The following is a 13,915-nucleotide window of genomic DNA, read 5'->3' on the forward strand; positions in this document are numbered from 1 at the left end:
CTCAATGCACACCAAGATCCGCCCCAACCATCAGTATCTGTTTGTAAACGTTCATCATTCCCTTGACGTTTTCTTCAGTTTCGTTCACTGCGAACGTAAATATTGTGCACATGCTGTGTGTTCCAGAATGTACCTAACACATCTTTTCTCCACATGGTTTGTATGTTTACAGTCAGGCTTGAACTGTAAGTGTTGTGGTAATATTTTCATTTATATTTTTAGCTTCTTGACTCCTCAGTGTTCCCAATCTGAGCTTTGATTTGACACCAGCCGTGGATGTTTGTGGTTTGGTTTTATTTGAACGAAGCGTCAACTGTTACCCTTGTTTTATTTGGCAGTTTGGTTCTTCTAAACGGCATTCGGCTGCATGAGTGTTGCACTTCAGTGTTTGTTTATATTCTGATGGTTTAAAGACTCCATGAAATGCAGTTTTTCCCAGGAGAGAGCATTTTATTGGTCAGAAATAGTATACGCCCCTAGGTGCAAGAGGAGTTATCAATGATTTGATCTGTTTTACATTTTGAATGTAGATGAAGTTCGGTTATAGTTTTGATTTCATGGGGTCTTTAAAGGATTAGTTCACTTCTGAATTAAAATTTTCGGATAATTTACTCACCCCCATGTCATCCAAGATGTTCGTGTGTTTCTTTCTTCAGCCAAAATGAAATTAATGTTTCTGAGAAAAACATTCCAGGATTTTTCTCTAAGGGGAGAAATTTGGAAGTTCCAAATTGCAGTTTCTATGCAGTTTCAAAGGGCTCTACACGATCCCAGCTATTCCTAGCAAAATGATCTGTGATTTTCTAAGAAAAACCAAAAAATTAATACTCTTTAACTACAAATGCTCACCTGTACTAGCTGTGCGATGCGCGTCCACGACTTCACGTGAAAAGGTTCACTTGTGGTTAGTTATTCGTCTGTATGCTCCAGTTCAAAAAGGTAGGGTAGGGCGAAAACTCAATTTTATTTTCTCCTCCAACTTTAAAGTGTCCAACATCTTTGTTTTACCTTCTTTTTTATAAAGGGTGTTTGAATTTCTGGGTCAGTACTTACACCTACGTCACACGTGATATTTCCAATGTTACTACGTAATGCGTGAAGTCCAGCTAGTGCAAGACGTGCATTTGTGGTTAAAAAGTATATAATTTTTTTTTTTTTTTTAGAATATGAACAATCGTTTTGCTATATAAGACCCTTATTCCTCAGCTGGGATCACGCCCAGCTCCGTTTGAAGCTGCATTGAAATTACAATTTGGACCTTCACCCCGCTGATCCCCATTGAAGTCTATTATATGGAGAAAAATCCTGAAATGTTTTCCTCAAAAACCTTAAAACATTTGTTTTGGACTGAAGAAAGAAAGACATGAACATCTTGGATGATGTGGGGGTGAGTAAACTATTAGGAAATTTTAATTCTGGAGTGAACTAATCCTTTAATACTTGACATTTCTGTATTGATGTTTGCTCTGATTGGCTATTCCTCTATCACCCTTGCAGGTAAGGAGGATGAATATCCTAAGAAACCATTAGGTCTACTTCCTCCAGAGCCTACAGGATTGGCAGCAGCAACAATGAATCATGTGGCTAACGGGCAGCCGGTCAGGAAGACCGCTGAGGGCCTTCCCCCTCATGGTTCGAGCCCTGCCGCAAGCGTTAGTAAACCAGTTTCCATCACTGATGGAACACCAGAGAGGTACCAAGAAAGTCGGCCACCCAGCTCGCTGGACAAGGTGCCTCGTCCAGACAAGATCGAGAGGGATAGACAAGAAGTGGACACTCATAAGGAGCGAGTCCCAGCAGCTGGTGCAAAGCTGACCCAGAACCAAGCGAATCACAACTCCAATGCTAGATCCAGCATGCGCATTGGACCTCGATGGGTCAAGCCTTCGGAAGGCAAACTGGAAGCAGTCAAGGCTGCAGCACTTCGGGAAAGCCAGTTGAGTCTAGCAATGGGTGTTCCACCCTCGCCCAATTCCCCAACACCAGAGGAGGCCACCGGCGCACAGCGCCGCCCCCGTTCTCGAGCATTCGTTCCAGGCTCCAACCGTGCCTCCAACGCTTCGCAATACGACAACGTCCCAGGACCAGACGGAGAGGTTATAGAAATTATAGAGCTTGAGAAACCACCCTCTCGTCCCCCATCTCGACCATACGTTGGACCTTCTTTAAGACAGGGCAGTCCCACCCGTCCCCCTAGCGATGGCGTCTCTCCCTTTCGAATGCCCAAGCAAAGCATGATGCAGTCCAAACCAGAACCCCGTGCACCTTTGCACTACCCACCTGGCATGACTCCCGTCTACACCCCCTACGTTTCTGACTCTCGGACCGAGGACAGACTATACGGGCAGCCGTACGCTGACCAAATTTACGCAACTACAGGACGTGGCTCATCTAACCCTTCACCTGAGAAAGCCCTGACGAACAACAGCTACTTAACCTACCGACGGCCACCGCCAAACATGACCCCTCTCAGGGTTGCTCCTGCCGAGATTTCGTCCCAGATAGACAGTGTTGGCGAGGGCGGGTATTACATGCGACAACCCACTCGACTGATGGGCTCTCCAGGTTACCCGCCCACAGAACTGCGTTATGAGGCACACCGACGGAGAGAGGGCTGGTATGGAGACATGGAGGCGGGGCCTCCGCGTTCTCCTGTGGGACTACCTCGATCTCCCAGCTTCCAGAAAGCTCAGCTTTCTCCCATTCACCCCGTTCAGGAGTTTAACTTTGCCCCTGGGAATATCTCAGACACTGTGCTCCATTTCAGAGGACCTTATCAAGAGCACTCCGGCAGGCAACAGCTCCCCCCGCTGTTTGGAGGAACACACTACAGGCAGGCGCAGGAGGCCTTTGCGATGCAAGAGTCCATGCTGCTCTGAGAGGGACCAAGATTGACGGATACACTGTATGAGCGATGGCTAGCAAGCAGTTTTGTGTTGGTTTGATGTTTTTGTGTTCTGTTTTGTTCGTTTGTCTGTTCGTTTGTTTGTCTGGCAAGTCTTACCACACAAGAGTTGCCAGTTTCAGGCATTTGTACTGATCGAAGACTGACTGAAGAAATTTACTTTTGTTTTTGTTTGTACATTTTTGTCCGAAAAGTAACCATTAACTGCCGATGTGAGTTATATAACAGCTTAAATGTGCAAAGTGAGATTTTTGTTGTTGTTTCCTTTGGTTAGCACACTGAGATATTTAAATAGAGGAATACGGAGAGTCTTTTTCATATGGACGAACTCAGTTACTGATCAATTATCATCTATTTTTTTAATGCGTTTCAGACATAAACATACTTTAGAGGACACTTTATTCCTTGATTGTGAATATATTTTTTAAAAACAAAGATTTGTGTAGGTTAGATATGTATATTATAAACATACGTTTAAACAGCGACGTAATCGCTGTTTGGCGGAACATTTCAATGCATCACTACAGTGTTCAAGTGAAAGTAAAAACCTTGTTTGTAAGGCTTGTTTTTTGAGGTTATATATAAAAATGCAGATATTTAATCTTAAATTGAGAAAGGGAACTTTAGAGAGTATGTGCGTTCTCAAAATCTATTGCACTGACCAGCAAGTAGATCTCATATTTTCAGTTTATCAGTTAATAATTTATAAGACCAACTGATAGCAGAGCTTGATTAAAGGGATAGTTCACCCAAAAATGAAAATTCTGATATTAATTACTCACCCTCATGTCGTTCCAAACCCGTAAGACCTTTGTTCATCTTCTAAACAAAAATGAAGATATTTTTGATAAGATCCGAATGATTTCTAACCCAAAATATCTTCATTTGTGTTCCGAAAATGAATGAAGGTCTTACGGGTTTGGAACGACTTAAGGGTGAGTAATTGATGACAGAATTTTCATTTTTGGGTCAACTATCCCTTTAAGATTATGAAAACTGCCTTAAATGTGGCAGCAGAATATTACAACATTGTGTTACTGTCAGTAGCAAAGAAATCTGTAACAAAGGGTGAATTTAAGTAAATTGGCCCCCCCTTGGACAGTTAAAGTAGCCCAATTTACCCAAATTCATCTGGAATATGTCTGTCAGTAATGCCCAGTGCAAGTTATGCAAGTAGTTACCGAATCACAAATCTGTTTAATAATTTAATAATATGGCTGGTAGTTTGTAGCATGCAGCTGCTGTGTTAAGTTGGTTGTACCTGTGCTGTTACTCAGTGGAATTCTTCAAATAATCAACTTTTTTACAATAGATTATCAAATTCAAGTTTCACAAAAAGCACAGGTTTTGCACATTAGAACACAATCAAGATGTACAGATCATTAAAACCCTAAAGATCTTTCAGTATATTTTCCAGTCCGCTCTGTCACTCCTAACCTTTTTTTTATTTTTATTTTATTTATTTTTAAATTAGCAGAATTGCTCTTGTTCTGCATGGATGTATTTCAGTAAGGTTAGGTGAGGTTGTTAGCTTTTTTTTTTTGGATTTGATTTGATTATCCATTTGCATTGAGCATTTACCAGCATTGTTTCCTCCAACCGCATTGACATTAGCTGGACCTGTGGTTATTATTTTACTTAACATTGTTCACTAAATAGACTAGCCATTTACCTTGACTTATACCTTTTAAAATCAGCCAACTTGACTTGATTATATGGCATGGCAACACTACCAACTCATTTCATACATTCAGTTATACACACCACTTTGTTTGCTACCAACTATGTAGCAGATGGGTTATTTCATAATACACCCTAATGACCAGTCTCAGCTTTCAAATCCTTATGTATCCCTTTGTGATCTCGTCCGCTATTCAGAATCATATCCATGCAAAAAAAAACATATTCCCATGTCTTATGGACAAGCAAGCTAATTTATTCTCTTCTCTAGCGCCAAATTGTTTCCTTCTTCCAGGCTTGTACAATAGTTCATTTTGACACGGCGTTCGATTTCAGATTGTTGAATTTAATATGTCTTTGTTAAACTACTAAATGCAACTTGATTATCAGATTCCCCCTTCTCTAATAAAACAACATGGGGTTATTAAAAAACATGGCTGCATTTTGTTTGTGTGTGTGACTGTAAGAAATATGTGGTAATAGGCGAGTCATTCAATTGTAAATAATTGGAAATATTTGGATGTGTGTACTTCTTACAACCACCAGATGTCTCCTTCTGCTTAAACACATTGTGCAATTTGATACTAGAGATCTGTTTCAAACTTAACAATTCATGAAGTATAGGGTAAAGGTGGTGTAGGATTCAGAATGACGCCTCAGTATAAAAGTTTCATCTTCATTATACAGTTAAAGTCAAAAGTTTACATACACCTTGCAGAATCTACAAAATGTTAATTATTTTACCAAAATAAGAGGGATCATATAAAATGCATGTTATTTTTATTTAGTAATGACATGAATAAGATATTTCACATAAAAGATGTTTACATATAGTCCACAAGAAATAATAATAGTTGAATTTATAAAAATGACCCTGTTCAAAAGTCATTCTAATACTGTGTTGTTTCCAGAATGATCCACAGCTGTTTTTTTTTTTGTTTTTTTTGTGATTTAGTTGTTCATGAGTTCCTTGTTTGTCCTGAACAAATTATTTGGTTTTGTGTATTTGAAGAAAGTAATAGTTGAATTTGTAGTTTTTGTATTTAAAAGTTTACATACGCTTGAAACGCTCACTGATGCTTCATAAGGAAACATGATGCATTAAGAACCAGGGTGTAAACTTTTGAACAGAATGAAGATGTGTACATTTTTTATTTTGCCTAAATATCATATTTTTTTCATTTACTACTGCCCTTCAGAAGTTACAGAAGATACTTACATGTTTCCCAGAAGACAAAAAATAAGTTAAATTTACCCTGATCTTCAAATTTCAAAAGTTTTCACCCTCTGGATTTTAATGCATTGTTTTTCTTTCTGAAGCAACAGTGATCGTTTGAACCTTCTGTAATAGTTGCATATGAGTCCCTCAGTTGTTCTCAGTGTGAAAAGATGGATCTCAAAATCATACAGTCATTGGTGGAAAGGGTTCAAATACACACAAATGGTGAAAAACCAAAGAATTTGTTGGACCTGAAGGATTTTTCTGAAGAACAGTGGGCAGTTTCTCATAAACAACTAAAAAAAAACTTGTGAATCATTCAGGTAACAACACAATATTTAGAATCAAATGTATGTAAACTTTTGAACAGGGTTATTTTTATAAATTCAACTATTATTTTCTCTTGTGGACTATATGTTAACGTCTTTTATGTGAAATATCGTATTCAGGTCAGTACTAAATAAAAAAAAATACCATGCATTTTGTTTGATTGCTTGCCATTTTGCAGATTTTGCAAGGTGTATGAAAACTTTTGACTCCAACTGTATATTGACTCTTAATTCAATTTTAACATCACTGAACAAATGCTGGCAATAAAGTGCAGGCCCAGATGACAAAGCATGCATTTTTCACTTACTAGATTCTACATTTGCTCAAAATCTTATAAGTTTTAAGACGAAAAACTTGGGACTGTCATATGAAAACACTGCATTGTGTTGAAAACTATAGACAATATTGTAACATGAGCAGATTCTGTTTTGATGATAAGAGTGATTGATGTATATTATCTCACGATAAAGACAGCCTAAGCTTTTGTTTCCAGTCCCCATGTCTACTTTGTCTCTGCTGAACATAGCCGTGGAAACTGTTAAAGTAAATTATCTAACTGTCACTCATTTAGTATGGAAACAGTCAACGACCCCCCTGAGCCACAGGATTAAGAACGAATTTCCAAATAGCGTAAGAACCGTATATCAGTCTGTTTTCTGGAAAAAGGAAGACAAGATGACTAGAGGAGTAGATTTTGCCTTACTGCCTTACCTAGGTTACTGGAAACTATTTGTTGTCGGGTGTTTAGAATTACATAATTCATGGGCGTCATGTCAGCATTCACTAGAAGAATGATCTGTTGATTAATGTTGTCGGATTTGTTGATGCAACCTGTGGTTTTATGGCTGACCTAAAAATGGCCGAGTAAAAAATGTCTAGTTTTAGCTGATTTCTCTTTTTTTATGTACTTGTACAGTATGTAGCATACCTAACTTGAAACCTCCTGTCAAATGTGGATGTGTACAGACATATACCAGTGAACACCTCCAGACGTCTAAGCACACAGATAACCACATGCGGCACAATATGAGACTAAATTGCAGCTGTCATGACTAATGCAAGAGCGATTATGTGGGGTTTTACATTGAGACAGGAATTATAGGCTTGAATGGATACAGATTTCCTCTTTGCAGTGTTTGAAGATGGTGCAGGCGGACACAAGAATCCTCTGCAGTGGCACCCTAACCTGCATTTAAACTCAACTTAAACTTAAAGACTTACCTTTAAGGAGTGGCGCAAACCATATTTGGAAACCAGTTGTTTTGTTTGATAACTGTTTGCAATCACTTGACCTAATAGCTATCCAGAACAACTTAGCAACCATCCACAACAGGGTCTATAATCTCCTAGTAGTATAGCGATGTACAGATCACTTTTCTGAAGAATAACTTTCAAACCAAGGAGCTGTCTTTTGGAAAAACTCTGTTGTAATGACTGGATTTTGTCCATGAAAAAATTGCACGTTGAAGACTGACATGGAAAAGAAGGAATTGTTGAAAAAACCTTTTTTTGTTTTCTTTGCACACAAAAAGTATTCTCACAGCTTCTTAACATCATGGTTTAACCACCAATGTCACATGGACTATTTTAACAATGTCCTTACTACCTTTCTTGGCCTTGAACGTGGTAGTTGCGTTGCTGTCTTTGCAGGGTCAGAAAGCCCTCAAATTTCATCAAAATTATCTTAATTTGTCTTTTGAAGATGAACGAAGGCCTTATAGGTTTGGAATGACATGAGGGTGAGTAATTAATGACTGAATTTTCATTTCGGGGTGAACTTTCGCTTTAAGATTAAAGGTATTGTCACATTTGAACGAATGAATGAAAGTTGCTAAGTCATATAGAGAAGGACTTAGTAAGCGGGAAAGGGTGCAATATTTTGACAAACTAAAGTTAACTGGTGGTAAAGATATGTATGAGCAGTATATTAGCCTAATATTTCACCTACCTGGCCATAAATTCTAAGAACGAACATAAATGTTGTCAAGATTCTTGCTCTGGAAATCCTGGTTCAGTTTGGCCAACCACAAATGCCTTTTGTTCCTCGCACCGTTTTTGCACTCTTCACCTTGATTATAACTTTTAGCAGTCTATAGTACTCCAAACGTTTTAAAGCATGACAATAATTGACTATTTTCAACAGCAATAATCCGCAAAATATGCGAGTTTCGTTCGGTTCAGTGCCGCCAATATGGCCGATTGATGACACGTTGTGAAAACCTAGCAGCTTTCTGTTGCTTAGCTGGTGAAATGATTGGATTTTGCCCATGAGAATTTCCCAAACAAGGATGAATGTGACTGCACTTTAAGGCTACGTTTACACGACAACAATGTAGTCAAAAACGGAAGTTTTTCCCTTGCATTTTTACAACGTTTCACGTATACACGGCATCATTTTCAAAATGAATCAAGTTTTCACATATCCACCAAAAACGTCGTCACCGTTTTCGAAGGTTCCCGTATGGGTGTTTGCATGGAAACGATAACAGTGGCATTTTCAAAAACGTGCACTTTGAAACCCGTTTTCAAAATTATGCGTTTTCAGTCCCCAAAACGCCTTTGTCATGTAAATAAACAGGCAAAATGCATAAAAATGTTCTCGTTTTTGGCTGAAAAAGTTGTGTAAGAGTAAAGGTATGGACACATTTGCCAAATTTCAGTGAAATTTCATTGCAAAAATGGGTTCATTGCCTATTGCCAATAGTGTAGCATTCACGTATACACGCGTTTACACATCCGTTTAAACTGCCAAAAACACTGTATTACGTAGGCCAGTAGTTGGCATTGTGTATGGTCGTGCTTGCGTTTAAAATTGACACATACTGTGCATCTCCACATACCCAACACGTACTACGCATGCGCATGACGTCACCGTTTTTAAAGATTCCCGTATCGGGTGTTCACACGTAAATGATAACGGCGGCATTTTCACAAACTTGTAATTTGAAACCTGTTTTCAGTCCCCAAAATGCCATTGCCGTGTAAACGAACAGGCAAAACGCATAAGAAGTTTCCCTTTTGGGCTAAAACTTTTGTGTAAACGGCCCCTAAGAATACAGGTACAGACACAATTGGAAAATTTCAGTGAAATTTCATGGCAAAAATGGATTAAAACATGGAATAGTGTAGCATTCTATAAAGCGCAGCTCAAAAAGAAATCTTCAACGTGCTAATTTGCATGACCAACTGTTGTGAAATCTCAAGCAAAAAAATTTAAATCCTATTAAAATGACTGGATTTTGTCCATGAATTTTTTGCCATTAAAAATTTCCAAACAAGGGTAAAAGTGACCCCACTTTAAGAATAAATGCGTGATATCATTAGTGACATTTCGTTGTCAAACAAGGGTCCACTGTCAGTTGTCAATAGTGTATTGATGTAAAAGCACATACAGCTCAAACAGAAGTCACTTTCAAACCAAGCAGCTTTCTGTTGATCAATGCACCAAATTGGTGTGACAACTTCGCGAAATCTCTGTGTGGAAATTTTACACCCTTGTGTGGATTCTTATTGAAATGACTGGATTTCATCCGCGACTGCACCTTAATGGCAGACTACTGTGTTTTTGGAGTGTTTAAGGAAATTTTATGTCAGGTAAAGTGCATTTTTACTTTTGACATGACTTGAAAGTATTATTATGACACATCATTTGTGTAAACAAGTTTATGTTCTAGGAAGCTGGATTTCAGGGCATCTTCCGTTATTGCTTTGCTGACTATGCAGTTTCAGAAAACTCTCAGATTTCATCAAAAATATCTTAATTAAGGTCTTAAGGTCTTATGGGTTTGGAACAACAAGAGGGTGAGTAATTAATGACAGAATTTTCATTTTAGGGTGAACTAACCCTTAAACTCTTAACCCTTGCAAAATTTCATTGAAATTTCATGGCCAAAAACTGGTTCACTGACTATTGTCAATAATGTATTAAGTACAGTTCATTAGGAAGTCATTTTCAAACCAAGCAGCTTTCGGTTGGTCAACATGCTAAATTTGCATGACCAACTTTTGCCCGCAAGAATTCACAAAATAAATGTGGCTGCACTTTAAGACTAAGGGTATGCGAACATTTGCAAAATTAAAAGTAAAATTGCATGGCCAAAAATAGGTTGCCTATGCCTATTGTCAATAGTGTAGCAATGTATAAAGCACAGCTCTAAAAGAGAGTGTTTTCACGACGCATCATCAATCGACCATATTGGCAACACTGAATGTAAACAATGACACTGAACCAAACAAAACTCGCATATTTTGCTGTTTATTGCTGCTGAAAATGCTCAATTATGTCATATTTTGGGCTGCACTAATCAGTACTAAACAGTGAAAACATTTGGAAAACTACAGACTGCCAAAAGTTATAATAAAATCAAGGAGAAGAGGTAGGGCTGGGCAATAATTCAATAGCGATAATTATCGCGATATAATTTTCAATATCATTGATAAATGTTTGATATCATTTTTATGTGGCAAAAGCGGAACGAAACAGCACGACTCATTTGAATCGGGTACACGGACCATTTATCCGCTCGGACCAAAGTTCAAACTGCCACGCTACGCAAGCTCACTAGAGAAGATGCATTTACTCCATCACGTGAGAACTAAACAGCGCTGTGTGATCCGGTGTGAAATGGTTCGTAAATAAATTATGTTTTCAAGGAAAGCATTTCAGGATTTTTCATCATATAATGGACTTCATTGGTGCCCCGATTTTGAACTTCCAAAATGCAGTGTAAATGCAGCTTCAAAGGGCTCTAAACGATCCCAGCCAAGAAAGAAGGGTGTTATCTTGCGAAACGATCGGCCATTTTTTTATTTTTTTTCAGAAAATAAAAATTTGTATTCTTTTTAAGCACAAAACCTTGTGTAGCACAGGCTCTGGGATGCACGTCAACGATGCTACGAATTAGTAATGAGCTAATGAAGATCAATGGTTAATTAAAAAAAAAAAAAATGGGTCAGAATAAATTTAACCATATAAAACTGAGGTTGCTCAGTTTATTTTTTTTACCTCTGCATCCTCAAGCTACTATCAAATGTGCATTTCTAAGAGACAAAAAAGGGATATTATTGTTATTATTATCATTATCAGACAACCCAAACCTGTTTCTTGATTTGAAGCAATATAACTCATTAAAACATGAAGAAATTATTTTTTCTAGTTAGATATTTATTTCGTTAAGAAAAATTAATGGTCTGGTTTCTATGACTTTCACTTTGGAGCAAAAATCTGACTTTAAACTTAAAAGAAATAAAGATTTGACATTTATCGTGATAATTATCGATATCGACTGATATGAAAAAAAAAATTATCATGATAATTTTTTTTGCCCATATCGCCCAGCCCTAAGAAGAGCGCACTGAGGAACAAAAGGCATTTGTGGTCGGCCATACTGAACCAGGATTTCAAGGGCAAAAATTTTGACACCATTCTTGTTTGTTGTTAACATTTCCAGTCAGGTAGGTGAAATATTAGGCTGATATCTTAATTATTACTGCTCATACATACCAGCTGTTAACTTTAGTTTGTCAAAATATTGTGCCCTTTCCTGCTTACTAGGTCCTTTTCTATATGATTTAGCAGCTTCCACATGTTTTTTTTCTGTCAGGGTTGCCAGGTTTCACAACAAAACCCTCCCAAATGCTACTCAAAACTAGCCCAAAATCGCCCAAACGGGGGTCCCCGTTAAAAATCATGTTTCGGCAGATAAAATACACATTTTTTTGGTTGGGGTTCCCCTGGTAAATTTGTATTTCAGGTGCTAAATATGACGTTATTGGGGTCGCTTCAACACGCAACATCAAAAACAACCTGCAGCAACAGTGTTAAAGTAAGCCCAATTCTGTGGAAAATCCGTGGACTTGGCAACACTTTTTTCTGTTGTTTAAACATATTCAGTAATCTATTAACCGTGCAATCCATGCTGTTGTTTACATCTGAGTATCTCCAGTATGGCCACGCATCTGGGTAACTGACCAAACCATGATCTAAGTGCAAACCCTCTATTGAAATAAATGGATTTTGCCCATTAAATTTTTGCCATTTAAATTTTCCAAACAAGGGTAAAAGTGACCGTGCTTTAAGAATAAAGATGCAGTATCATTTGTGAAATTTCTAACATTGCATTGACAAAAAAGGGTACATTGTCAACAGTGTGTTTATGTAAAGCACAGCTCATACAGAAGTCAAACCAAGCATTCGTGTGACCAGGGGGAGCCCTTTGCGAAATCTCTGTGTGGAAATCTTACACCCTCACATAAAGTTGTTTGGATTCCTATTGAAATGACTGGATTTCAACCATGACCGCACCTTAATGGCAGGCTACTGTGTTTTCGGAGTGTTTAAGGAGATCATAGGTCAGGTAAAGTGCAATCCTTCCTTTGACGTGACTCAAGTATAATAATGACACATCATGTTTGTCATTTGTGTACACAAGTTTATGTTTTTAAGGAGGCTGGAATTCAGGGCATCTTCCGTTATTGGAAAAAAACAGCAAATACTTGTGTCACTGGTTTCTTTAAATGCATAGGTCTAGTTTAAGTTTGTTGTGAAATGACCTTTTCCTTCTAGAGAGCTCTTTAGTTTGCTCTCCTAGAAATGCAAACTGGACCACGCTGAAGCGCCCTTTTAAGTCAGTATAAAGAATAATGAGGGAATGAAAATGTCTATGAGTTATTTGCAACCAGACGGTGATGTATTTATGTAATCTTTTGGACAACAGTAGACTGCACATCTATTTCTAATCTACTCACTAATGCATAATTATACATTAGGTGAGTGGAAACTCGCAGTGAAGAATGAGCTTGCAGGAACAGGTATGCCATTTATCTGGTTGTACTGTCGCCCAGAGGAACTCTGCAGGAAGCTGGAGATGAGTGTTACACCTTAAATTTGACAGGAAAATTCAAGAGGTCTTCTTATTAGTCTAAAATGTTTTGCCTGCAAACCATTTACTTTTTGTTCTTCTTTGTGTTGCTCTGTTATATAGTGGTGTTCATAGCAGTTGGTTCTGAATGTAGTTTTATCTTTATGTTTTTAATGTATGATGTCCATTTTTAACCATACAGGGTGTGATGTTAGATCCAAACCACCATGAATGAGTATATATGTAGAGTGTTTTCACAACACAGCATCAATTGGCCATATTGCCAGCACTGAACGTAAACAATCCCTGGTGAAAAAAAACAGCATATGCTGGTTAGGTATGTTTTGATGCTGGTTTAAGCTGGTCCTTTGCTGGTTTATGCTGGTCCTTAGCTGGTTTAAGCTGGTCCTTTGCTGGTTTATGCTGGTCCTTAGCTGGTTTAAGCTGGTCCTTTGCTGGTTTATGCTGGACAATAGCTGGTTTAAGCTGGTCCTTTGCTGGTTTATGCTGGTCCTTAGCTGGTTTTTTGCTGGTTTTTGCTGGTCATGTTGCTGGTCAAGGACCAGCATGAACCAGCTAAGGACCAGCATAAACCAGCAAAGGACCAGTTTAAACCAGCATCAAAACCTACCTAACCAGCATCCCAGCATCAAAACATACCTACCAGCATATGCTGTTTTTTTCACCAGGGATGACACTGAACCAAACGAAACATGCAAATTTAGCTGATTATTGCAGTTGAAAATGGTCAGTTATTGTCATTGGGCTGTAATAATCGGTCGGACCAGGAAAAACCTTTGGAGTACTATATAGACTGCTAAAAGTTATATTCAAGGAGGAAAGTAAAAAATCAGTCAGAGGAACAAAAGGTGTTTGTGGTTGGCCAAACTTAACCAGGATTTCCAAACCAAGAATCTTGAC

General features: G+C 38.2%; 1 protein-coding gene across 3 annotated transcripts in view; it reads left to right on the forward strand.

Moving 5' to 3' along the window:
* Window positions 1–4,448, forward strand: part of usp6nl (USP6 N-terminal like) — a 73,153-nt gene extending 68,705 nt beyond the window's left edge. For all 3 annotated transcript variants that reach the window (XM_051107438.1, XM_051107436.1, XM_051107437.1), the window contains one exon: window positions 1,498–4,448. In XM_051107438.1, coding sequence (XP_050963395.1) covers window positions 1,498–2,879 — 1,382 coding nt within the window. In that variant the 3' untranslated portion in view covers window positions 2,880–4,448. The remainder of the gene's footprint in view (window positions 1–1,497) is intronic.
* The last annotated feature ends 9,467 nt before the right edge of the window (window positions 4,449–13,915 follow it).

Source organism: Labeo rohita, chromosome 4 (assembly GCF_022985175.1).
Source record: "Labeo rohita strain BAU-BD-2019 chromosome 4, IGBB_LRoh.1.0, whole genome shotgun sequence".
NCBI classification, from domain to species: domain Eukaryota; kingdom Metazoa; phylum Chordata; class Actinopteri; order Cypriniformes; family Cyprinidae; genus Labeo; species Labeo rohita.